At 36.2% G+C, this 27067-nt stretch overlaps 1 protein-coding gene across 1 annotated transcript; it reads left to right on the top strand.

Moving 5' to 3' along the window:
* LOC141898999 (cysteine and glycine-rich protein 1-like) lies at positions 1 to 22718 on the top strand. The gene is made up of 6 exons (XM_074785148.1): positions 1 to 277; positions 360 to 468; positions 7501 to 7574; positions 11816 to 11983; positions 12066 to 12174; positions 22610 to 22718. Exons 1-6 carry the CDS (start codon positions 194 to 196, stop codon positions 22687 to 22689), a joined length of 624 nt encoding a protein of 207 aa, XP_074641249.1. The 5' UTR covers positions 1 to 193; the 3' UTR covers positions 22690 to 22718.
* Positions 22719 to 27067: the final 4349 nt, after the last annotated feature.

Here is a 27067-nt window from a genome sequence, read left to right as displayed (position 1 = left end):
CGAAAACAGGGCTCCTCAGATATATTGTATGCATTGAATAGATCCAACGGGTTTTGCTACGGGCCGCTACCCGTCTAAGACAGTGACCGCTTATAAGACTGTTGACAAGTTGGCAATTTTGCTTATAAAACTAGCAGACCGCTATACACCATAGTCTATACAAGTTCGCAATTTTGCTCATAAAACAGCAGCAATGCCTCAGTTTGGTGGTGGAAAGAAATGCCTCCGATGCGGCAAATCGGTATATGCAAATGAGGAAATTATAGCAGCTGGAGGGGTAAATATATGATTCTTATTTCGCATTTTGAGATAGAGTGGCTATTTTGATCTATTTGACTTTTTACGCCTTAATCTTTCAGTCCTTTCACAAAAGAGGATGTTTTACGTGTAAAGATTGCAATAAATCTCTGGATTCAAACACTGTTGCTGAAAGAAAGGGCGAAGAAGTAAATGAAATCTATTGCAAAAGTAAGTTGTTTTGTACAGATCACCTTATTACCTATACTGAATTCGAAATCCATATTTCTTTATTTTCAATGAGCTAGTATATATGAATACATTTTTTTTCAAATATATAATATAACAAATATATAAACATGAATAAAGAAAATAATCAATGATAACATATTAATTGGAAATATACAATTAGAGTAGGAGACCCCGATAGGAAAATTACATAATAATGTCAGTACATGTATATAAACGAGCGAAAAACCTGGCGGAAACCATGGTTGACCTAGCGTAAAACTTCGCGGATAACAATATTTGAAAATATAATAGGAAGAAGAGACAAAACGTGGGTGAAAGAAGAAAATATTTTTCAGCTGGTTAATGATTGATGTGATGAGAAGTACTTGAACGTTTAAAAAAAACTAAAGCTATACGACGCAGGCCGCTAACTAGCTACGCTTGCTGAAACATTATAAGTCACTATTACAACAGATGTGGATAAAAGATAAGCGACTAATCATTATTTTGCATTGTGAAACTGACCCAAGGTAATTTTAGGCTTAAACGGTTGATATTATTTATAATCAATATAGAAATCGGTTCAGAATACACCATTGGGTGTTTTCAGTTAATCATCGAAAAAGACACATAACTATGGTGGCTGATTAGCGTGGTGGATGATTCGGGCCACCCCAAGATATTTCGAGCACGAAAAATGTGAAAACAAATTTGATAGCGAGAAAACAAATATCAACACAGAAAACAATACGCAAATATTAATGGCAGAAAACTAATATTTAGCGCGAGAAACAAATTATTTTGTGTTCTCAACCGAAATATCTATTTTTTGCGTTAGTTTTTGTTTTCTCGCGATTAGATTTCGTTTTCTTGCTTTTGGCGGGGCCAAGAAGAGTGCGTATCGTTGCGATGTAAGGTCTCCTCAGTTCAACATCTGATTGGCAATGGAAACAGTGTATGTAGCACACCTTATCTAAACACACATATACTTTTACATATACATATACATATACATTTACATATAGAATGATTTTGAGAGTCCAGTGACTTCATAACGTTAAGTCAAATTGCTTAACACTAATTGTATCCCTTTTGATGATTATTTCGACCATCATTAATTGTCCCTAGAATGCGATAACTATCCCATATGGCGGTAACAGGTAAAAATCCTCCCAGTAAATATCGCGGTCGAGCCACCAGCCACGAATCAGCCACCATACGTAACTGAAACGTATCGGCCATATTAAAGACACACTATTTTCAAAACCAAATTCTAGGAAAAAGTCAGAAAGGCTCACCTACAATCGAATGAAATCGGTTTTGCGTATTCTAATTCTATACCAGCGAGAAATAATCTGGAAATATACATAGATTACATCAGTGTGTGTTCTCAGTAAATATTCGATAATGGGACGTACTGAAACGTATCGGCCATAGACACACACTGTAATAAAAACAAAACTCTTAAGAAAAAGTCATAAGAGCTCACCTGCCTATGGTGGCTGATTCAGGCCACATTAAAAAACATTAAAACAGATTTTTTGTTTAACGATGCGTTAAAACGAAAAATGTAGAATTAGGAAAAAATTGGTGGAGACCGAGTGTCATTTTTTAATGTGGCCCGAATCAGCCACCATACCCACCTATGAACTTGACATGTGAAATTTTGAATATTCTCTGCTAGCGAGGAATAAAAACAGGTATTGTCTATCCTGTATATATACATTTTGGATCCGATATCATTGCTCCACTTAATTAATTTCCTTTAGGTGGCTATTTCTTTGGACGCTAAATTTACATTATTACCTAATAGTCCTCGTGTGTCGACGACTCCGATTGATGATGCAATTCTACAATTTCAATTGAAATTACGAAATCCCACTTCCAAGTTAAACTCCATTAAAAACATGCCGTTCTTCAGATCGAACAATAAGATTCCTCTTAGTTTTCCCGATTTGAATAAACTACACTGCGGAAATTGTAGACTCCAACAATTGACGCTGAGGTTCGGATTGATTATGAACAAAATTAATCAGAACTGATAAGTGTTAGATTTGAAAATGAAGTCAATATTTAATGACGGAGATCAGGGAGAAAATCTGGGATAGTATAGAGTTAAGAAAGAAACGCAGAAACTCTAATTGATCTGTGCAAATTTATCAGATTCTACAATAATGTGTGAGAAGAACTTAAGTTTTATGCTGTACTCGTAGATCGTGTTCCTCACTACTTCATGTAAATGCAGCAATGTTAACTTAGGTGTAAATGCAAACCGTATTTAACATTAATAAATAAATAATAAATTTATTTCCACAATAAAATTACAACATGTCATAAAGAGATATACAAATATGAAATGTTTTAATATAATGTGGAGGAGATTAGATGAAGCCAATGAAGGCTTATAAAATCTCTAATCCCCTAGCATACACCGATTCACTAAACTCATACACACATGCAGTCATACACCTTCACCCAACATGCACCCACACACGTAGTCACTCAGGCGGTCAATCACACTATCTTTCATTCACTCTTACAATCTGGTAATAGATAACAGATACAGACAGATTAATTACAAATTCATTAGATACAATTTAAGTTTTCTTTTGAAAGTATCTATACACGACAGTTGTTTTAAACTTTTTGGCAAATTATTCCAGACAACAGGACCAGAAATTTTTACTGCGAATTGTGTTTTGTTAGTCCGAAATCTGGCAACACGAAAAGAATTCATATTTCTGGTTGAATACGAGTGTATATCAACATTCTTTTTGAAATACCGATTAAAGGAATTTGGCAATTTTGAATTATTGAATTTGAACATAAATAGACTTAATTGAAATTTTGTAATATGTCTAAATTTTAGGATATTCAATTTCTTAAAGATAGGGTCAGTGTGTTCTAGGAAATGAGACTTATTAACAATTCTTACTGCTCTTTTTTGTAGTAAAATTAGTGGATTAAGCTTGTTTGCATAATTACTTCCCCAGATTAAATTACAATATTGTAAATGAGGATAAACAAAACTATAATAAAGGGTAATAAGGATATTTGATGGGAAATGCTTTTTTAATCTGGTTAAAATTCCAATGGAGCGTGACACTTTACTGCAGACATATTTGATATGGACATCCCAATTTAATTTGTCATCTATAAAAAGACCAAGAAAATTCGTACTATGTACACGTTTGATTAATTCTCCATTTAACCAAATGGAAAAATTAAAGTGATCTACTCGACCAAAAATCATAAAGTGGCATTTCGCAATATGTATTGAAAGTTTGTTTACTTGATACCAGATGCCAAGTTTCGCCAGTTCAGAATTTACTATGGAAACCAATTCTTTGATATTAGAGTTACTATAAAAACAATTCGTGTCATCGGCAAAGAGGATAAAATGGAGTAATTTGGACGCATTAACGCAATCGTTAACGTATAATAAAAAGAGCAAAGGGCCTAGAATAGAACCCTGGGGTACACCAATTGATATATTTAATGGAGACGATAAGGTATTGTTGAAACTTAAAACTTGACTCCTGTCAGTCAGGAAGCTTTTAAACCAATCATGAGGAACACCTCGGATTCCGTAATAATCAAGCTTCATTAACAAAATGTCATGGTTAACGGTGTCGAATGCCTTAGACAGGTCCAAGAATAATCCAATAGTAATATTCTTATTTTCCAAGGCTTCAGAAAGATTATCAACAACCTTGGTTTATGCCAAATCTGTTGAATGTTTTGAACGAAAGCCAAACTGGTCGGGGATTACAATATCCTGTTTGTTACAAAAGGAAACCAATCTGTTGTAAACTAGTTTTTCCAGAATTTTTGAGAAGCTAGGAAGCAAAGATATGGGTCGATAATTATTTAAAGAATTAGGGGCTCCGGATTTAAACAAAGGACAAACTTTCGCAATTTTGAGTTCATTGGGAACTATTCCAGTCTGAAGACTACGGTTAAAGATATGGGATAAAGGGAACTTAATGATGTCAATCACCTGTTTTATAACAAAAATACTCAAACCATCGACACCGGCACTCTTCTTTAAGGGGAAACCCGAGACCACATCACTTATTTCATGAGGTGAAGTCGGAAAGAGAAATAGACTTTCATTGACACGTTTATTCATATATTGATGAAAGGATTGCCCTGTATCAGGGATTTGAGTAGCAAGCCTTTCACCAATATTTACAAAAAAATTGTTAAACTCGTTGGCGATGTTTATATTACCAGAAATAACACGTTGATCAGAAGTAAAAGAATTAGGCATTTTAGAATAAATGTTTCTGCCTAAAACTGTGTTCAACAGTTTCCACTTTTCTTTCATATCATTTCCAGCAGCGAGCAATTTTTCAGAATAATAATTAGATTTGGCTTTGTTAATAAGCTTTGAAATGAGATTTTTGTACAAGTTGTATTTTGATTTTATTTTTTCTGAACGTGTTCTAATAAATTTCCTATAAAGGTTGTTTTTTGTTTTAATTGCTGCGATAATACCAGGAGTTATCCATGGTTTATGGAATGAGGGATTAATATGATTAACTGGTACCAGAGGGAAAACTTGATTGAAAACTGAAGAAACTTTTTCAATGAAAGTAGTGTAAGCAACAGGGATTATCAGATGAATACACTTCACTCCAGTTAATATTCATTAGTAATCTGTTGAAATTAGAAATATTGCGCTGCGAGAAAATTCTAGTTTTAAAAGGTTGTCTGTCAGACAGAGGCTGATCACCACTGCAGATAGTAAATATTGGGTAATGATCCGAAAGGTCGGTCATAAAAATCCCAGATTTGTGAACATGTCGCAAATCGTTACAAAAAATATTGTCAATTAAGGATGTCGAGTCACAAGTTACTCGAGTTGGCTTGTCAATCAAAGGTGAAAAAGAATGAGAAAATAAAGATTCGAGAAATATTTCAGTATCTTTGTGCGTATCATATTTCATGAGATCTATATTAAAGTCCCCCACCAGGTAGCAAAGTTTGTTCTCGCGAGTAATTTCTGCCGTTAAAACTTCAAATTCATCTTGAAAAGTTGGTAATTTTCCTCCTGGAGGTCTATATATTACTCCAATAATAATATTGGATTTTTTATCTAAAACAATTTCGATGAATAAAGATTCGAAAGTATGATTCCTAGTTGATAAGTCTGTCCGTACTTTGAAATTGAAATTTTCCTTTAGGAAGAGAGCTACGCCGCCACCAAGTTGACCATTGGCGCGGGATTTAAAAATACTCGTGTAACCGTTAATTCTATACAAATTGGAGTTAGAATTATTTGAATTAGTCCAAGTCTCGGTCAAACCAATGACCGAAAATTGACCATTACAACAATTCAAAAAATCAGTTAAACTGTCAAAATTTTTGTTGACACTTCTGATGTTATGAGAAATGATGGATAGACTTCCCCGTTCAAGAGGAGAATCCTCGTCAACATTGAAGTACAAACGACTGTTGTTTGTACAAGGTATATCAGTTACTGAGCTTTTCATACAAATAACAAGTCATGGTGTTTGACTAATATTCAACGTATTGTTTTTTCCTGGTTTTTTCTATTGAAGGTGGTGTTCCGGATAGTGATCTCTCCTTTCGTTTTGCCGAGGTCGGTGTGCAGAAAGCATCACTAGTGACGCCATCTATTGCCTCGCAAAAGTGTTTAAGCAATGCAAGCTTGCCGGTTTCACTGAGGTGAATACCACTTTTATCGGTCGGCGAATAAAAGTGGTCCAAAGCTTTACCAGACGGTTTAAGTTTCAATACAGTGTCATTATCAATAAACATGATATTCTGTTCCGCGCATAGTTTCCCGATATGGTTGTTAACTGCTATTGCAAGGCTGTTGTACTCTTTTACGTTGTTGGAGTTACCTTTTCTTGGAATGATACTAGAGAAGTGAATCTGGGCTTCATTGAAATGTTCCGTTGTTTTAGCCATGGCTAAGGACAGATTCACCACTACAGTGTCACTGTCATTTTTGTTGTTACTTATATCGTTTGTACCTAAGTGGAGAATAACGTCAGTAATCGACGATCGATCTAGAATCTGATTGTCAGCTTTATTCAGAAGCGATGAAATCTTTTCACCGCTAGCACCAGGCTGGCAAATAACCGTGCCATTCGGAAACTCGAAGTCACGGAGGTTAGAATCACCGATTACTAATACATTATTTGTAATAGTATTGGACAGCGGTTCGCTTGACGTTTTCTCGCAATAGTCACGCGCTTCGTTGGATATCGTGTCGCTCAGAGTCACGGTACAATCACGAGCTTTATGCTCTGCGGCGCCACATTTGAAACACTTAAATCGTGACGGACAGTCAGCTGAGCGATGATCGCCAAGGCAATGTTGACACCCTATACCCTCACAGTACACTCTTACGCGGAATCCATCGATTGATGTGAAGTTTGGAATAACTTTATTGACTTGTTTCAATTTCAAATATCTGGTCCCAGTATATATTTGAGTGTCCCTTATCACGCCTTTTTTACCGATCCTTCAACATAATCACCATAATTTTTAATAAAGTTGACAATGGTCAGATCCGACATCTCATACGGAGCATCGACTATTTTCACAGACAAAAAGGTTAAATCTACATCATCCGGAGTGATTTTATTCCCTCGAAAGATTAATCCGGATTGTTTCAGAAGATCTTTACTCGTTTCATCTACTGCAGTAATTATGCAAAATTTTGACGTTATTTGAATCGCTGCTATTTTACTCACGTCACCGTCGGCACTGTCCTTTATAGCGTTAATTACATCTTGATGAAGAATTTTTCCGTTTACCTCATTCAGAGGAAACTTGATAGAACACTTCCTATCCAATGAACCCATTACTCGTTATAAATCCACAGTGAAAAACACTTGATAAATAATTTTTGTCAGGACATATACGAATGCGTGATCGCACTAGTCCGCCATCTTGAAACCATTGTATTTGAATGTATTCATAATGTTCCGATAAATAAAATCAATCAATCAATCAATCGTGTTCATCCATGTCTATATGTTTTAACATTTTCAGGTTGCTATGGGAAAAACTTTGGACCAACAGGATACGGTTATGGCGGTGGAGCTGGAGCTTTGACGAACACTGGCAAATAGACGTACTCGTACTAGACGTAGCGATGCCATTAGTAGTTTGAATAAATGTTTGAATTAATGTAGTCATTTAAATTCATTGAGTGAATTCTGTTTAATATTTTTGGTTTAAACGCATGAGGATTGACAAGACTTGACAGGGCCATTGCACTGGAACATATGAAATCAAATCATAATCTGTTATATAACAATCCTATATTTATCAATTTATACACTTGAATTACAATCAAGAGAATTGGAGATCTTTCAGATCGTACTAGGAATTCCTTCTGGAAGCTTGTATGGCATCTGTATAGTAATTACCTATATGGGAAAACACAGCAACATCATTTTCAAAGTTTGGCCCAAATCCGTCAAAAAAAGTGAAGCATAAATCAAACAACAGATAGTTTTAATTAATGCATGAATTTCTACTTAACTACTTAAACAGAAATATTTATCACCGTCAAAGATTAGCGTACAGCGTCATTACAGTGTTGTCACAACTCACTGTATTTTTTTTTGCTTATAAAACTTCTCTTTTGCTTATGAAATTCAACGGAACTATTTTCCATTGCACGATAACGACTGAATAAACATGTGTGTGAAAATAGATGTTTGGAAAGTAAACGGTCAAACCTTTTTGGAACTACTTGGAGTGCGGATCTGCTTGCCGGAAAACCGCCGAGGAAGAAAACGGGTGTCACTACAAATCATTGAAAATGTCTCAGTCGCAATGCAATGCAGTGTGCTTGCGGAAATTGGATTCCAAAATATCTCATTAACAAAATCTCTTACAAACGAAGCTCATAGGCGTTCCATTGCGGTCGAGATTTTATTTAAGACTAACAATGATATCTTTAGTTGGTAGTCTGTAGTTTTATCATAATAAAAAAAACTCGTTGTTTCTTACGTTTACATGCAGAACATTTCAAATAAACTATCTTACGATATGTTTTTTTAACCGTCATAAGATTTGTTCTGACGCGATTGATTATAATCGGGGCAAAATGGAGAGACATTGGCATCGATGGTTTGTGAAAAAATCTATTCATTTATTTATTTCATTGAAATAAATCTTCATTATAATGGTTAAATTCTATATCTATCATCGTTGCTTTTTTATCTTAAAGTAGGGATTGACCCTACCATTAATTTAATTAGTAGATTTCGTTTGATTTGACTTGATTGTTGTCTCTTACAAACCCACCACACCTACCGGGAGCGAAACAGGGTGTTTGATTTTGATTTTATCGCCGACAATAATGGCATGTGGTGCTTTGAAAATGTGCGACGGGGAATCATACAACGATCAGCATCAAAATGTCCACGCGTCTTGATTTCTGCACGACTAGAATAATTTCATTAGTTACGGAGATGTATGATAGTTCACGATAGTTCAAGAATGATCGTCTATGAAATACGATGCCTACGGCGTTTACTGTAGATTTTGAAATGCAAATACGCGTATATAACTGATTTCTATGGGTATGCTTATCGCAGAAGTGTTGTTTGTAAAATAATTTGAATATTTGAAATCAAATGAAATAACAATATGAGACATGTTTCAGAGAACATCGAAGAAAATTGATATAGACCTGGACCGGTTCAAGATGGACTACTGAGATCACGCATTCGATCACGTAAATTTATTACATGCTTCCTCTGTCTGTAGATTAAAAAAAGAATAATGAGTTCACTAGAAAGTGTTCTTCCTCGCCAAGACATTATAAATCAGTAAAATTTGAAATATGTGTAAATTTTTGACAGTTGGCTTGACCGAAACTTGGAATCATTCTAACCCTAATTTTTTAGTCTCGCACCAATGGTCAACACAGCGGTGGTGGGGTGAGATCGTGAATTTTGCATTTTAGATTTTTTGAATAAATAAATTCTCGAATTTGAAATTCTGCAAATAGTGGGTTTTTATCTTATTATTCGTTCACCACGTTTGAGTGTGGTTATTGTACAGTTACTAGCTGTTTTATAATAACCTGTTGCATCGCTTTCATTGTATATAATCATTTAGTTTTGGTTTCAAAACTCATTCGCTAGGGAAAGACTGGACTGTTCGTAGATGCGGGTTTGGGAGCCTCTGGGCTTTACATAGCCGGTAATATGATCTCAGAATAGGCTTCTCCTATTTACAACGGACTTACCTTATTGGTGACGTTCGATTGGGAATTTCAACTTTGGAAAATGAAACATTGCTATCTTCATGATCAAAAATCTGACAGTTGGTAAAGTTGAAATGTTTTAAGACATTTGATATCTAAGGCTGCACGACGAGTTATTAATTTGGCATTAGTAAACAATTGACGGCAGAATGAGATGTTCTTCTAACTTTAAATCCTTAGAATTTAGCTTGCGGTTCGGTCAGGCATAAACATGTAGAATGAATTCCATTAGATAAATTGATTTATAGAAGTGGACATTCAGTTCGTGGCCATTGTTTCGACCAAACCATTATATCATTATACGGCAACAGGTAGTCCGTGAGTAGGGAAATTAAAATAAAACAAAGAAAATCAATATTTAGTTTATGAGCTGGTGTTGTCCATTTTGAGGTGACCCCTCTGTTTATACCAGCAACCGCAGGACCTCGATTGCGAGAGGTTGTCAGGCATCTTGCAAAACTATGATATCATTTTCAAAGTAACCAAATCAAATTTGGAATTGTAGTCATATGACCAGTCGAGTGCTGATGGGTATAAAACCCCAGGCACCGACTGGGAGGGAGATTTTTTGACTTCATTTTTTGCTCGGTTAAGGTGAAACCTTAGCTCACAGTTTGCACGATATCGGCTATTAGTTAAGAATTATATTCGACGCAAAATTGTTGAAATCGATATGACTATCTAAGTATTGGAATTTTCACGAGTGTGACGAACGATTCATAATTTGGTACAATAATCTTCTTGTGCGTATACCAAGGACTATCTACATATCTCGTTTTTGTTCTTGATTCCGGAGTTTTACTAGTTCTTGTATTGTGCAATGACACCGTGCATCATTACACTATTCATTTTCAGCAAATTTAATACTTATGATATGGTGCGGGGTATCTTCATATCGCGCGCAAAACCGTACGTCAAAAAGACATGTTGATACGGTTGTTACGAAATCCGTTTATGATCCTCACTTAATATTCATATTTGTTAGAAACTATTTTCTCGAAATATTTGCCATTTGCTCTTGTACCAACTCTTAATTTGATCGTGTTGATCAAATTACGAATTCACGCTAAGAATACGAAACAATTGACTGGTGCGGACACTAAACAAAATTAACAAGATGGAACGGCGCAAAGAATGGTATTTGTCGCATCCACCATATTCATGGTGACGGTTACTCCCGATATGTTATTCAACGTTCTAAGAATATATTTTCCATGGTCCGTTACTTGGATAATATTTGAATGATATCTTCCAAGTAATGAATTCATCTGTAAACAGTATATTCTATTACGTGAAATCGTTGTTTCGCTCTCGAAGAACATAGGAATTCTCTGTTTTATCTGTTGTTGTCAATTATTATCCTTTTAATGGAAGCATCAGCACTTTTGCCTAAGATCTCAAAATGACTTTTGATATGTACTAGTCGTCTCGCGAACCAGTTGTAGTGGACATCATGGTACTGGGAACATCAAAGCTAACTCGTGGATTTGGACTTCCTCAATTAAGGCTAGTCAATACTAGATGAAAATCCGATTCGTTAAGAAATAATGACCGTCGGTACTGCAGCGCGCACTCGTGATGGAGAAGCAATTAAGAACGGCTGGAAAGCTTTTGAAAACTGTCAGAAGATCATATATAACAGTCGAAAGTGTCATCGTCTTTCAAGCAGACAGCGTCGCCATTACGAGATTAAATTCGCCAGAAACTTGTTTTTGTAATTGAGGTTATTCTGTTCCCATCAATGATTAGTAATCAACGTGAAGAAATGAACCGATAGCTTACTTTCATAAGTTGTTACTGTATTGATATTACTTTTGCTAGGACCTTCCTTATTCTACCTCGAGCTTTTCGAGCTTTTCGCCCTTAACAGCTGACTAGAACTTCCAATCAAAATGATCGATGATAATCTTTGAGAAATCGTCAGAAAAGTGGTATCTTATTCACTCGGATATTACTCACTATAAACATTACAAACGAGATACCGTAGCGGACAGCCGAGCTCTAGTATTTACCACCTGGTTAACGGTTAACTAGCATCCATACTCCTCGGCCTTTAAATAGAATATACGGATTTTGCTACAGGCCACTTACCATTACGTGACCGCTTATCGAACTGCTATCCATCAGAGTTTACAAGTTCGAAATTTTCCCATTCAACTAGCAGCAATGCCTCAGTTCGGTGGTGGAAAGAAATGCGTCCGATGCTGTAAATCGGTATATTCAAATGAGGAAATCATAGCAGCTGGAGGGGTAAATATTTTTCGCATCTTGAAATACTGCTGAAGCGGCGATTTTGATCGACAAATTGATTTCTTACGCCTTGGTTTTTCAGTCCTTTCACAAAAGAGGATGTTTTACGTGTAAAGAGTGCAATAAATCTCTGGATTCGAACACTGTTGCTGAAAGAAAGGGCGACGAAGTAAATGAAATCTATTGCAAAGGTAAGTTGTATTAAGTACACATCACTGCGTAATTCACACTGAACTGGAAATTCATATTTCGTTATTTTCAATGAACTTGTATGTAACTGGCGATAGGAAATTTAAAATGTTAGTATTATACTAGCGAACAAACTTGTGAAAACCAGGGGTGGCCTAGCGGTATTCGAAAAACACTGATTGAAAAACGTCGAATCTCGAATTCTAGAAAATTCAATGAAATTTACTTTTTTGAAAAACTAAAACCGTAACTGTTAATCAATTTCAAATGATTCAAAGTATGGATTGCGTTTAAGGATGATTTGAAAAAGCTATCGGTCCCGATTTCAACTGGTTAATAAGTGACGAAAAGTACTTGAAAGTTTGAAAACTAAAAATTGAGCTACGCGGACCGCTTATTTGCAACGCATGCTGTAACATAATAATGTTTATAATAATGTTTTATTTACGAATTAAATTACAATATAAAGTAGTTGGAATTAGTACATAATATTGTAAAATAGAACGTTGGACGACAGGTGAAGTTAAAATAAACTTATTACCTTAGAGGCCCAGTCGCCCACACACTCACATTCACGCCCCATTCATACATACAAGTTACAAGACGAAAACATTCAACATAGATATATGATAATTCCAGGATATTCAGTATATTAGATTGATCAATTAGAAGTACATCATTTCATCTAAATATATTGGGAAATGAGATAATTTTTTACAGTATTTTCAAACGACAAGATAGAATGACATAATATCAGATTTTTCTGCACAGAGTTCCAGAGTTTTGGGCCTTTGTGGATTATTGTAAATAGCCTATAATTATGCTTTGTGAAAGTTACATCTAATTCCTTACATCGACGTGTATTGTGGTTGTGTTTAACTTTGTTTGTAGTTAAATTATTGTATCGCTTTGGAAGTAGGTCATTTATAGATTTAAACATGTAGTGTAGAACTTGTTGATTATTGATATCGAATATTGTGAGTTGTTTCGTAGATTTGAATAATGGTCCTGAATGTTCTAGGTAATGTTTCTTATTTATTATGCGCATAGCTTTTTTTCTGTAGGGTATAGAGATTATTTAGTCTGGAGGGGTAGTTGTTAGCCCAGACGATATTACAGTATTGTATGTGAGGTAATGCTAATGATTGATATATTGTTTTTAAGGTGTAATTAGGAAGTTTATGTTTTAGTTTGCTAATGATAAAAAGTATTCTTCGAAATCTAATTTCAACTTGATGTATGTGGTGTTCCCATGTGATATTGTCGTCAATTATAACGCCTACAAATTTGGCAGCTGTCACCTTTTTCATTTCTTCATCATCAATGTCTAGTTTAATGGTCTTCGTTATTTTAATTCTTCCCGAGAATAATAAAAGGTTGGTCTTATTGATATTCAGAGATAGTTTATTTGCGGAGAGCCACTCTTGCTTACTAATTTTAATTCATAGTGCATTAAACTTGTGTCGTCTGCAAAAAGGATGGAGTTTAGGATTTTCGATGATTCTGCGATATAAAAATAAAAGTTGCCCTGGAATTGATCCTTGTGGTATTCCCGTTTTAATGACTTTAAAATCCGATAATGCTGAGTTAATGTAAGTTAGTTGATATCTATCTGTTAGATAACTCCTAAACCATGCATTTGTGATACCTCTAATCCCATAATGATTTAATTTAAACAATAAAATCGAATGATCTATTGTATCAAAGGCCTTTTTAAGGTCAAGTAGAATAAGTGCTGTAATTTTTCCATCTTCCAGGTTTTTAGTGATTTTGTCTAGTAATGTTATCAATGCTAAATCTGTAGAATATTTTTTTCGAAAGCCAAATTGTTTGTCGCAGAGAATCGCATGTTTAATACAGCAGTTCGATAGTCGATTATGCATGAGTTTTTCTAGAATTTTGGAAATAGAGGGAAGAATTGAGATAGGACGATAATTTTCATGGGTATACCATCGGTGCCAGCAATGTTTGAGCTTTTGAGTGTTCGTACTAAATATTCAATAATTTCGACTACTGTCTCGACTACTGGAAATAGATAAACGTTTGATGGGTTTTGATTAGGTAAAAAGTGTCGAAAATCTTCGTTGCTGTTGATGCTGTTAGCAAGTTTTGGACCGACGTTAACAAAATAATTATTGAATTCGTTGGCGATATCTTGTTCATTGATTATAGATCTAGAATTGGTTTTTAGTTCCGTAATTATTGTAGATTTTCCCTTGGAACCAATGATATTATTTATGATTTTCCAAGTGTTTTACAATTGTTCTTCTGTTTCAAGAGATTTTGCTGGTAGTAGTTTTTCTCCGCCGTTTTAAGTATATTATTGAGTTTATTTTTGTTATTTAGATATTTATTCTTATCCCTGTCGGATTTGCTTTTTAAGAATATCTTATATAATCTTTGTTTAGTAGAAATTGACTTTAAGAGACCGACCGTAAGCCAGGGATTATGGTGTTTACTACTGTTGACTGTGAATTTTTTAGTGGAAAACTAGATTCAAATAATCCGATGAAAATGTCAAGGAATACGTTATAAGCGGTTTCGCCATATTATTTTCGTTTATCGAACGATTAGTTATTTCATATTTTGTATTGTTATTTTAGTTGGTATTAGTGTAAAGATAGGTAGATGGTCAGAGATATCTGAAATGATCACCCCTTAAGTGTTATTGTTGGAGATAGGATTTGTGTAAATATTGTCAATCAGAGTAGCTGTATAGTCAGTTATTCTAGTAGGTACATGGATGAGTGGTTTAAATCCTGTAGATATGACTCCGTTTAGAAATTTTGAGATTTGGTGGCATTGATCACTCTTTAATAGATTTATGTTACAATCTCTTAGTAAATAGCACTCGGTTTTGCTCTTTTCAGTAAGTTGGAGTCTCTCAAATTCGGTATCAAAATTATCAATCTTTGTCCCTGGGGGTCTATATATCGTACCCAGTATAATATTCTTATTCTTACAGGATAATTCGATAAATAAACATTCTAATACATGCGTATCATCGGAGATTAGATCCGATCGTAATTTGAAATTTACATCTTTTTTAATATAAAAACCGACACCTTAAAAATACGCTTAAAAATGCTGCTTAAAAATACATCATTATACGTATGGTGGTTGTACAAGGTGTCATTATCATTTTCAGTTTTCGTCCTAAGTCTCAGAAATCGCTATTATCGTAGGATATGAATTCAGGGAATCTAGTAAATATGAGATTTTATCGAAATAAGCTGTTAAGCTTCTACAGTTAATGTGTACTAGACTTAAGGGAGACGAGCAGTTTAAAAGAAAGTTGAAAGTTTCTACATCGTAGTATTTGCACGGATTATCATCCGTTATAAATTCATCTATTAAATTAGGCATTGATTTGTAGTTAGTTAACAATGAATTGAATTAACAATTACGATAGATTGAGATTCAATTTTTAGTTTTCTTTTCACTCGGCTTCTGGGCAGAACTTGGGGCGTCTGATAGTGACCTTGTCGTCCGTTTGGATCTCGGAGTCTCAAAAACGGGCAAGTCGTTGTATTCATCAGATGATCCCGGAATGTTGTTGAGGAGGAGATCTTTGCCCATATGAGTATATAAATATTCGTTAAGTTCTCATCACTATCAACTGCCGAGAAAAATCCATCGAAGAACGTTTGCCATTTCAGAATATCGCCATCGAATGTTCGCAAAGATAACTTCGGCAACTGGATCGGTCTTTTCGCTTTTTTTTTGTTGCTCGGATTTCATAAGCGTTGACGGTTCGATTTTATAATAATAAATAATAATAATAATAATCAGTTTTTCTATAGCGCCTTTCCATAAAAAGTTCAAAGCGCTAGTTCTCCGACTGAGGTGGTCACTGAAAAAGCCAGGACTTGACTGCTGATTTAAATTGCGTGAGTGAGTTAATGTTTCGTAAATATGCTGGCATTGAGTTCCAGAGTTTGGGCCCTGCAACAGAAAAACTACGATCTCCAAATTGCGTTTTGGTACGTCTCACAGACAGGGTTGATAAGGTAGATCTCGTGACACGTCCAGAGTCGGGTCTCTTAATCAGATCACACAAATATGCCGGTGCTAAACTATAGACACATTTGAACACGGTTAGCAACACTTTATATTTAATGCGAGCAGCAACTGGTAGCCAGTGCAACTCGACTAGTAGTGGCGTAACGTGATCGTATTCGCGTTTTCGGAGAATGACACGCGCCGCTGAATTCTGCACACGTTGAAGTGGTGCGATTGACTTTTGCGGTAATCCATAAAGTAAACTGTTGTTACAGTCTATGATAGAAGTAACAAACGGATGGATAAGGCGCTCGAGACTCGGACGATCAAGGAAACGGCTAATCCGACTTATGCCTTTTAGCTTGGCATAAGCTTTCCTACAAATCGATTGAATGTGGTGGCACTGCATGTTCATGCTTCTATCTAGAATAACACCCAGATCACGAACGGAATCTGAAGCCTCGATAAACGAATCACCGACATTAATACCAGGTATTGTACCAGTTCGACGTGACGAAACAATATTTATCATGCCCGTCTTGGGGGCATTCAAAGCTAATCTGTTATCAAACAACCAATAAGCCTTTTTACAGTTTCCAGGCGCCATTTTTTTGGGTACCCGCCGGGTCCGCATTGTTGAATTTTTTGTCCCTATTTTTCTCCGGTTTAATTTTTTTATTTCGTTCATATCTCTGGATTTGATTAAGATAGAAACAAAGTAGAAATATCGATGAACTCGGCTGATAATAAACTTTTTTATGATATCACTCATTTATAAAGTTAATGCAACAATGTGCGCTGGTGAAGTTATAAACATTGATATCGTCTTCCCGATAATTCAACTTGAATTATTGCTCATCTCATTCAAAAGTCCGTAATTCTTACAAATATTAATCTACATTTTTGAAATTTTCAGGATCAATAGCCATCTATATGTGGTCTTGTATACCTTTCACCGTTTTTAATTATCTTTATTAGTTTTTAAGTAATTGCGAGTCAAACTTCCAAAACACGTTTTCTAGAGTATCATGTGTGCATATTTATATCAAGAAATTTGCCAATTTAACCGGTCCTACATTGTTAAAATCAAAATTTTCAGTAACTATGGAAACAAGGGCACCTAGTTATTTGAAAAAAATGGTAAATAGAGATATATTTCTAGTAACACAGGGACAGACTACGGGTTTGGAGGGTCGGTAGTCCGGACCCCTGCTCCTTCCCATTAAGATTACCATCTTTGTCAAGACAGTGATCGCATAAAACTTACAAATCTAACATTCATCCTCTTGCAAATTAAATTGTTTTGGATGTATTTGTTTCAACACCGAGGGGCACCCTACTCACAGCCTTAATCTACGGAAAATGTCCTTATTTTTGGACCCCTCTCCCAATCATCTAAGATAGTCAAAAAAGTCGAAATAAGTCTTAGTGTCAGGCATTTAAGTTTCATTGATCTCCCGTCTATATTATATCGTTTCACAGTATATTGCATCAATGAAATATGGCCGTTGGCAGGTGATTCTGGAGCCAGTTGCTCAAAAGTTAACCATCAGAAATACCATGGTGTAATGGCGAGCGCTCGGTCTTCAGTTAAATACCGGTACCCGATTTACATTTTTGAATTTTCAGCAGCAGCTCCACGCAAATGGAAGCAGCCACGGTTGTGTCAAACTTGACGTTTGCAAACCGTTGGATCGGGTTTGCTTTTTTGAGAACGTTCGATGTTCGATCTTTATTACTGATCGTGACACGAGCTGGAAGGTGTTTCAAATTGAATTTGAATATATTAGGCTTAGTCGATTGTGTTGCAAAGATTGGAACTTTGGAATATATTAGTATATATTGAGGAAAATAACATTCGTTTACTTTCTGTCAAAATTGATCTCGTGTGTTTGATAGTTATTTTGAGATTTGGCACGAATTCTAAGTCAGTTTTGATCATACAAGGTCTGTATTAGCCCACTTCACGTAAGTAGCCATGCAAATTTGCGACGTCAATGCGACGCAGCATTGAGACTGTGGTTCTCATACATGTGCCACATAATGTCTGACTTTCACATTTGCAATCGTATACCCGTACGTGCAGTTTTGGAATCGAATGAAACACGTTGGACAAAATGATCTGTTGTGAACCTAGGTAGCTGGTTAAAGCAACACCTGGGTTATTTTGTTTATTTTGACAAATCCTAGAGAATATATATCTTTAATAACCATTTTTCAAAAACCTAGGTGCCCTTATTTCCATGGTTACTTAATAAACTGATTTTCAACAAAGTAGGAAACGGTGAAATTGTGAAATTTCCTGATATAAAGATGCACCCAGGGGACCCGGGAAAACGTGTTTTGGAAGTTTGACTCGCAATTACTTAAAAATTGATAAAGATAATTGAAAACGGTAAAAAGTATATAAGACCACATATAGATGGCTATTGATCCTGAAAATTTCAAAAATGTAGATTAAAATTTGTAAGAATTACGAACTTTTGAATGAGCTGAGCAATAATTCAAGTTGAATTATCGGGAAAACGATATCAATGCTTATAACCTCACCAGCGCGCATTGTTGCATTAACTTTATGATTGAGTAACATAGTAAAAAAACTAATTATCAGCTGAGTCAATCAATATTTTCACTTTGTTTCTATCTTTATCCAATCCAGAGATATGAACGAAATAAAAATATTAAACGGGGAAAAAATAGGGACAAAAAATTCAACAATGCGGACCCGGCGGGTACCCAAAAAAATGGCGCCTGGAAACTGTAAAAAGGCTTATTGCTAACATCCGCAACGCACGATTCTACTTGTGATATAGTGTTACCGCAACTCGACCTATCGCCACAACGAGCTGACGCCATCGGCTGGTTATCGTCAGCATATAGGTGATAGGGCACACTTATCACATCACTTAACGGCAGAGTATATATCGTGAAGAGAACAGGACCTAGAACTGATCCCTGCGGTACACCATAAAGCAGAATTCGACTAGTGGACCTGCTATTTCCAATAACAACAGCAACCTGTCGCCTTTCCAAATACGATGAGAACCATCTCAAAGCTGCACCACCAATGCCTCTCTCATATAACCTATTTATCATAATGTTATGATCAACCGTGTCGAACGCGGACGATAAGTCAAGGAGGACAAGTAGCACCTCCTCACCAGCATCCACTGCAGTAGAAATTCTATCACTGACTGAAAGTAAGACAGTCTCCGTGCTATGTCCACAACGGTACGCAGATTAGAAAACGTCATACAAGCCATTATGTAGCATGTGCTCAGCGAGCCGAGCAGCTACAATCCGCTCCAACAGCTTCGATAAGTATGAGAGATTTGATACAGGACGATAATTTCCATACCTCTCCTTATTAAGCGTCGGCTTCTTTAGTAGTGGCTTAACTAATGCAAACTTAAACGATTGTGGAAACACTCCCTCCGACAGGGATAATTTAATGATCTTAACAAGCACACTGAGATTTTATTCCGTTCGACGTGACCGATGAAGGTTGATAGTTCGCTGTTTATTTCGTTCATATAGTCATCGGTTTCACACACGAGATCTTCGAGTTTCTCTAATTCCGCGTTCGCAATCAGTTCCGAATCATATCCTGCGATAACTTCCAATTTTGCACGTATTCTAGTTATGACGCCAGACAGTTTGTCTAGGCTTTCGTCACTTTCCGAATGAAGTAACTCCCTCGCCTGATCAAAAAGTTTCGTCATCTGTCGAATTTGCGCATTTCGCATTATCTCTTCTTTCGATGGCATCTTGGGTGAGTTTCCAAATTTACTGCTTGTATATCCTTGTCACGGCACCAAAATGTGGGCTAAGAATGCCAAATTAAGTGATCCAGGTTCCGAGTAAAATGAGCAAGAGCGCCGGAGAGGTGAACAACGACATGGTGACTAAGTAAACTCTGATTTATTTCTCTACTCAATACAGCGTAAGTTCATGCGGGGCTTACATAGGTGGGGTTACATGTACTAAGGGGAGTACGTTACTGGTAACTGACAGATAACAATTCCCGACATCAACATGCAAAAATTCCGAAGATATGTAGAGCACTGCCGTATAGTTTATACGCACCCTGGGGACACGAGAAAAACGTTTTTTTCTGATTAATGAATTAAGAAAAAAAGATCGAGGTATTTTTTGATGAAATCTATGATTTTTTTCCTATTGACCGACGAGATATATCTCGTCAAAAAAACAATGCCGTCATGGGGCCATATTTTCGAATTAGAAAAATTATTTTGATTTTCGAATTAAAAAAACAGAAATACGTACGATTTTCGAATGAAGAAAATGAGATAAAAAATTCGATTTACGAATTACGAAATAATGAAGGTTCGTTAGATTTATGAATTAAAAAGTGGAGATACGTTCGATGTATGGATTGAAATACAGATACGTTCCATATATGAATTAACAAGTATAGATAGGTTCGATTTATGATTTAGAAATATAAATACGCGTTCGATTTATGAGACAAAAAATGCAGCTACGATCGGTTTATGAATTAGAAAATAAAGACACGTTCGATTTATCTTAATTACTGAATCGATTTTGTGACGAGTTATATCGCATCAAAAAATACTTGAATAATTTTCTAAACCATAAATCAGAAAAACAATCTTTTTCATGTCTCAAGGACGCTTCCGTAGTTATCGCTACTTATAATATAGATAAATCTGAGCAATAAATCTGCCTCTTCCGCTATTCTTTAGAAAGGGAGCTAATTATCAATATACCTTCGTACATACATACATACATACATACATACATACATACATACATACATACATACATAGAACAATGATTTCAAACAGATTTTGAATATATCATGCGTTGGTGTTTTTTCGATGTTATTCTTCCCTGAAATGCAAAATTTCTGAAGATAGATAGATGTGTGTATGTACGTGAGCACGCCATACATGGTTCAGTGGAATGTTATGCCGTGCGTGAGTAAGAGTTATTTTGTTAGAGCTATTTACTATTTAGTTGGGTTAGAATTGGGCTATCTACCGCTTTGTGGGAATCTTAATACCGGATTAAGAAAAGTATGTTTTACAACAAGAAGGAATACGAGCAGAAATAACACCAATACAAACACCGGCGGAAAAGAGAACAACGCTGAGAATAACGCCAACGCAACATTCCATCCTGTATATTGTCATTTGAGATCCGGTATCATTCCGCCACTCGATTGCACTTATACGACTATTTCTCTTGACGCTAAATTTACATTATAACTTAATAGTCCTCGTGTGCCGTGTGCCGACGACTGATGCACTTGATCGATCAACTCATCCAAGCCAAACATTCTCCAGGGCCGAATGAGTTAAGACCCGTAGCAGCAAGAGCGATCTTGCGAGATTTCAAGAAATCAGCGACGAAAAATTATGGAAAATGAGGTATAAACTACCTGAAAGTAGCTAGTAATTGATTGAACTTTTAAAACCAAAACGATCCCTGACAGGATCTGAAGTTAACGTCTCATCTGCCAACGATAGAGAAATTGTGGAAACCGTTCAGAGGAAATAGGGACAAGAGTACACCGGATTCCTCTCTATGAGTTGGGGGCAAATCCAAAAAACCACGTCCAACACCGTTGGTTATTGAGCTTCTATTCTCGCTAAATATGTTTGACCTCGTACATGTGGTCGAGTTCGCCACTAGTACATTCTCTAATTATCTGTTGATCTGTAAACTGCAAGCTATAAACATCCACGAACTCGATGTGGTGAACCTAACTAGAATACCTGAAAGTTTGTAGTTTTCTGCACATATGCAGGCCTTAATGTTTCAAATGAACGAAAAATTTACGTAGGTTATGGTCCAACGATTCTCATCCAAACCAGATCTTAACGTTAGACGAAGAGCAGTTACAATCATTAGAAGCACCAGAAGCAGTGGACCAACAACTAGTACCCCGCCACCCTTCTTCAGTTTAGAATTATCTGGTAAAGTAAATAATTTCAGCCAATATCATTTAATTCACTGTGAGAAGTACTCTGGTAATTGGTATTCTATAGTGCAAACGCAAACCTGAGGACAGATATTTTGCTAGTATGAAATAAAAGACATGAATAATCGCACATAGTAAGATTAGAGGGATTATAGTACTGACATATATAGAAATAAGGGCATTATCGGTACTGAAACCTATGGCTCAACTCCAGAACAGGTAAAAGTAGATCTGCGGCAATCGGCAATCGGCAATCAGACACCTGATTGTCGACCATTTCTCGAGTCGACAATCGGCAATCAGAAACCTGAATGTCGACCATTTCTCGGGTCGGCAATCGGCAATCAGAAACCAATCACCCACAGCATCTATATCGCCCTCACAATCGCTGCATCTATATCGCCCTCACAATCACAGCATCTATAAATGTCCATCCATAAATGTCTATATTTTCTAAAAATTTTCAGGTTGCTACGGGAGAAACTTTGGACCGAAAGGATACGGTTATGGCGGTGGAGCTGGAGCTTTGACGAACACCGGCCAATAGACGGACTCGACGGAAGCGATGCTATGAGTAGTTGTAATAAATGTTTGATTTATGTAGTTACCAGTCGCATAAAATTCGTTGAGTGAATTTTCTTTTTCTTTGAATGTATTGTTTTCGTTAGGTCTAAACGCTTGGGGTTTTACAAGACTTCTCGACAGGGTAACCACGGAACTGGAACATATCCAATTCAATCAAAATATATCACATGACAATTATCTATCAATTCATCGTTATCTCGCCATACCCTGTAACTACAAACAAGAGGATTGGAGGTTTTTGTGAACTAGGAATTCCTCCCGGAGGCTTGTATAGCGGAAACACAGTAGCATCAGTTTCAAATCATACAAATTGTATGGCAAGTCCGTTTTAGGCTAAAAAAATTGATACCTTGTTTCTCCGCTCTGCTGAGCTTAAATGTTGATCCGGCCGGCCGCCTATCTACCCTATACATTACTTTTTTTGAAATCGTGATCAATTTTACCATAACAGACCCGGCCGGTATAGAAATGAACTGTTTATAAATTTTATCATATTTTACAAAAATGACCCGGCCGCTGCGGAGAAACAAGGTATCATTTTTGTTTAGCCTTATGTCAAAAAATAGTGAAGCAAGAATGTACAACAAAATAGTTTCACGGTAAAGGATTCAATACACTGTTATCACTTTTCTTATGCGAAGAAAATTTTTAAGCAACAAGAATCTTGTTGCTAATAAAAAACTTCTTTCTTTGCATGGGTAGATGAGATACTTCACGAAGAATTATTCTCTTCTCTTCATCTTCAAAATAATTCTTCATCTGAAGAATTATTTTGGTAAATAAATGAAAGTTTTCACAAAAACATATCAGCCATCGTAAGAGAATTTATCTTAAATGTTCTGCCTGGAAACGTAAGAAACAACGAGTTTTTCTTATTTTATGATACATATGTACATTTAAGTGGGTTTTACTTAAACGCCAACTAAGATATCATCATTATTAGGCATTTATCAAATACTTGGCGCACGGATCCGCCCCAGAAATTATCATATAAAAAAAACGATTTTTCTTTTCTTTAGTCCACCGTCGTGTTTCCATCACAATTCAACAATTTTCAATCTCGTGATCTCGTAATTTGGATCATATTATTGACAATTTCCACACCTTTTCATTTTTTTCTTCAGTTCCTCCCAGGTGCGATGTGGAAATAACTCTAATAACAAGAAAATATTGCTTTCACGTAATCTAAGCTGGTGTCTCTGCTCCGGCGAATGTTTGAAAAATGTGAAGCGGTGAAACATACAACGATCAGCATGAAGGTGAAAAGCTCACGCACCTCCACAGATAAGAATATTTCATTAATTGCGTTGACTGATACATGATAGTTCAAACTTGAAGTAATCATTTGACTTTACTCCAAAGTTCACGACGGTTCAATGATCGTTCATGTAATCTGACGCATTTCTTTGATCGGCGCGTGAATGGAGATTTTGAAATACAAAACAAAATGTGAATCGTCGATTTCCATGGGTATGCTTATCGCATGGTTGTAAACGACTTTTTAATACTTGCAAATGCACTTTGTTTTTTTGTGACAGTGTCCCGCATTACCGTCAGATTGGTTACTTCAATTCGCCGTTGCTCATATCATCACGGTTAGCGATAGTTCCATTATAGTACGTGAATCGAAATTTCGACTTTTAAACTCGAAATTTCGACTTTGAAAAAACCATATGGCCCCAATGCTCTTCCGTAAAAATGGTATTTGTCGCCGATAGTATTCATTCAGGTTGCATTTATAGCTGCGTTCATACTAGGATTTCAGTAAGGTACTAAGCGTTCATACTAGGAAATTATTCGAGGCCTATTCGCGGCTTATTCAGTTCCTTCCGGCTTATTGGAACACAGAGTGAGATTCTTTGGTTTCGCGAAAATGATGTAAGATATTTTTCTCGTCCTCGATCGGTTTTAAGCGTTATGTGTATCTAATTTAGAGGATGATACCATATTCAATGAATGAATGTCAAAATGTATAAAGCGCCAATTTCATCCAGTATATGTTCAAAGGCGTTCCCTAGAAATGATTTCTACGGCTGGAAATGAACAGAGTGAACAGATAAGATTTTAGTCCTGATTTGAATGCTGAGATGTTGTCTATGAGACGGATGCGAGTCTGCAGAAAGTTCTAGAGTTCGGGAGCGATGGCATAGAATGATCGGCAACCAAAGGTTTTGAGCTTGTATCTGCGAACTGTTAGTAATTTTTGCGGAGCTGAGGCAACGAGTTGGTAAGGTGGTAAGATAACAGATCGGCTAGATATGCATAATGTTTGAACTTCTAACCACAATGTGCGTAAAGAATAATGGATTTTATGTGGGATAACTTTACTCTGTCTCAGGCGGATCATAAAGTTGACATAGACTCTGTTTCTGTTGTTTTATATGTAAAAGCATTATCTTTTAAGCGGATTGGCAGACTCACCGGCGCATCATCATTTTCATGGCACGTCCTAGTGGACTGGGTGTTACGTTTTCCCTAAAGGCTGATGACTATCATTTATCAAAGCGTGCATTTTTTGTGAAGGCTATAAATCGAACGCGTGAATCGATTATCGTTTCAAAATCGCCTTATCGAGTCATTTCGATTATCTGTGATCGCGCGGACGTGGCAAATAAATACTATATAAACTTTCTCTGGGGAACCGACCAAACCGGAAAGTGTGTGCCTTTCTTTGGGGGATATAATCGTACAATTATTTCAAACGTACACTGGCTGACATACATTTCTTCACAATGAATCAATGAATTCATAACGGATGATCATATTTCATTCTAGTTGAACAGGAATGCTATATGTATATATAAAGCAGGGTCGTAATGAATTGCACCTGTTACGTGTGAGTACCACGTTTGGGATACTGTACAAAATGAGACTTTCTCTTTTTAAGGTTAGAATATTTGGCTTCATAATTCTAATGAAATAGGCCTATATGAGAATGCGTTATGTTGCTTCATAATTGATCGTCAAATCAATTTGATACGCGCTCATAAGACGGGTTTCGTCATGATAATGAATAACAATGACTGTGCATTTTCTTGTTTTATCATTTTACAGTAACCACAATATGCTAGGTAGTACCTAAAAAGTGTTGGTTAATATTGGCTCAACGAATATCATCTTCTCCCGGTAACAAAATGTTTCCGTCAACTGGAAGGGTATTAGATAAAGAGGCAAAATATGAGGCTGCGAGAAGAAATTCGTCATCGCATAAGAAACTGTATTTCACTCACCAAGAGCTTAAAAAACAATGTACCAGTATAGTAAGCTCATACGAACGTGACCTTAAAATCTCTTTATTGGAAATTAGTCGGCATCAGTTGGTGTACAAACAATTGTGGCAAAAAATAGAAAGGCAGAAGTCGGTTATAGCTCAGCAAAACGAAAAAATTCGAAATGGGATGGATATGTTCCGCGTTAAAATGGGGATGGTTTATCATTATAATCAAAATAATTCGCAATTGCACGTGGGAATAGGGAAATCAGCGCCGAACGCTGCAGCTATTGGTAATAAAGGCAGAAGAAAGATCGCGACTTCATCCGATAATCGCCAATCAAGTACAAATTCTTCAAAAGCGTCCATGTCGAAAATGGAAGCGAAGAATGAATCCTCTGGCATATATCGCTCCGATTCGAACATTGATAGTGGACAGAAAACCGTTATCGATTCACGACGGCCTAGTTTAACTTCGAGTCACAATAAAGTGAAATTCGTTGATGGGATTGACACTATGAAGTCAAAAGGACCCGTCAGGTTCGCCGCAATCGATGATTCTATCTACGATTGAAAAAGAGCAGTAATCCACTTTTAGGGCCAAAATCGTGTAAGTTTAGTACAACAAATGACTAATCGACAATCGAATTATATCGAAACTGCAAGCGCGCGCACTGTCTCAGACAGTCAGTAAATAGAAATCCATATGTTCTGTATTCTCGAAATATGTTGAAAGTATATAACCACCTAATATATGTTAATATTTGTTAATTTGGCCTTTTGGATAAGGTTTGAACATGTAAATCATACATACAATGAGAAAAACGTACGTGTTTTCAAGTTATTCGTCAACGCAATGATATTCAATTGTTGCAGTATCTCCATTGGTTGCAAGGAAAGAAATATTACTCCGCTGGGCCACTTGCTGAAAAGTTGGCTGAGGCTAGCCATATCTGATAAATACCACGCTAATATGTAGTTTTGATGGTCACGATGTCATCTACCAACTGGTTAGCTTAGGAGTGACTGGCCCCTGACTTCATCGTTTCCGAACCATATTTATATATATGAATAGCAAAAACCTCTAGAAAGTTTGGAAAAATTACGAAAGAATTCAGACCGGTCGGCA

Source organism: Tubulanus polymorphus, chromosome 2 (assembly GCF_964204645.1).
Source record: "Tubulanus polymorphus chromosome 2, tnTubPoly1.2, whole genome shotgun sequence".
In the NCBI taxonomy this organism is placed as follows: Eukaryota; Metazoa; Nemertea; class Palaeonemertea; order Tubulaniformes; family Tubulanidae; genus Tubulanus; species Tubulanus polymorphus.
Note: the sequence above shows the minus strand (reverse complement) of the source record. Positions and strands in the feature narration are given on the sequence as shown.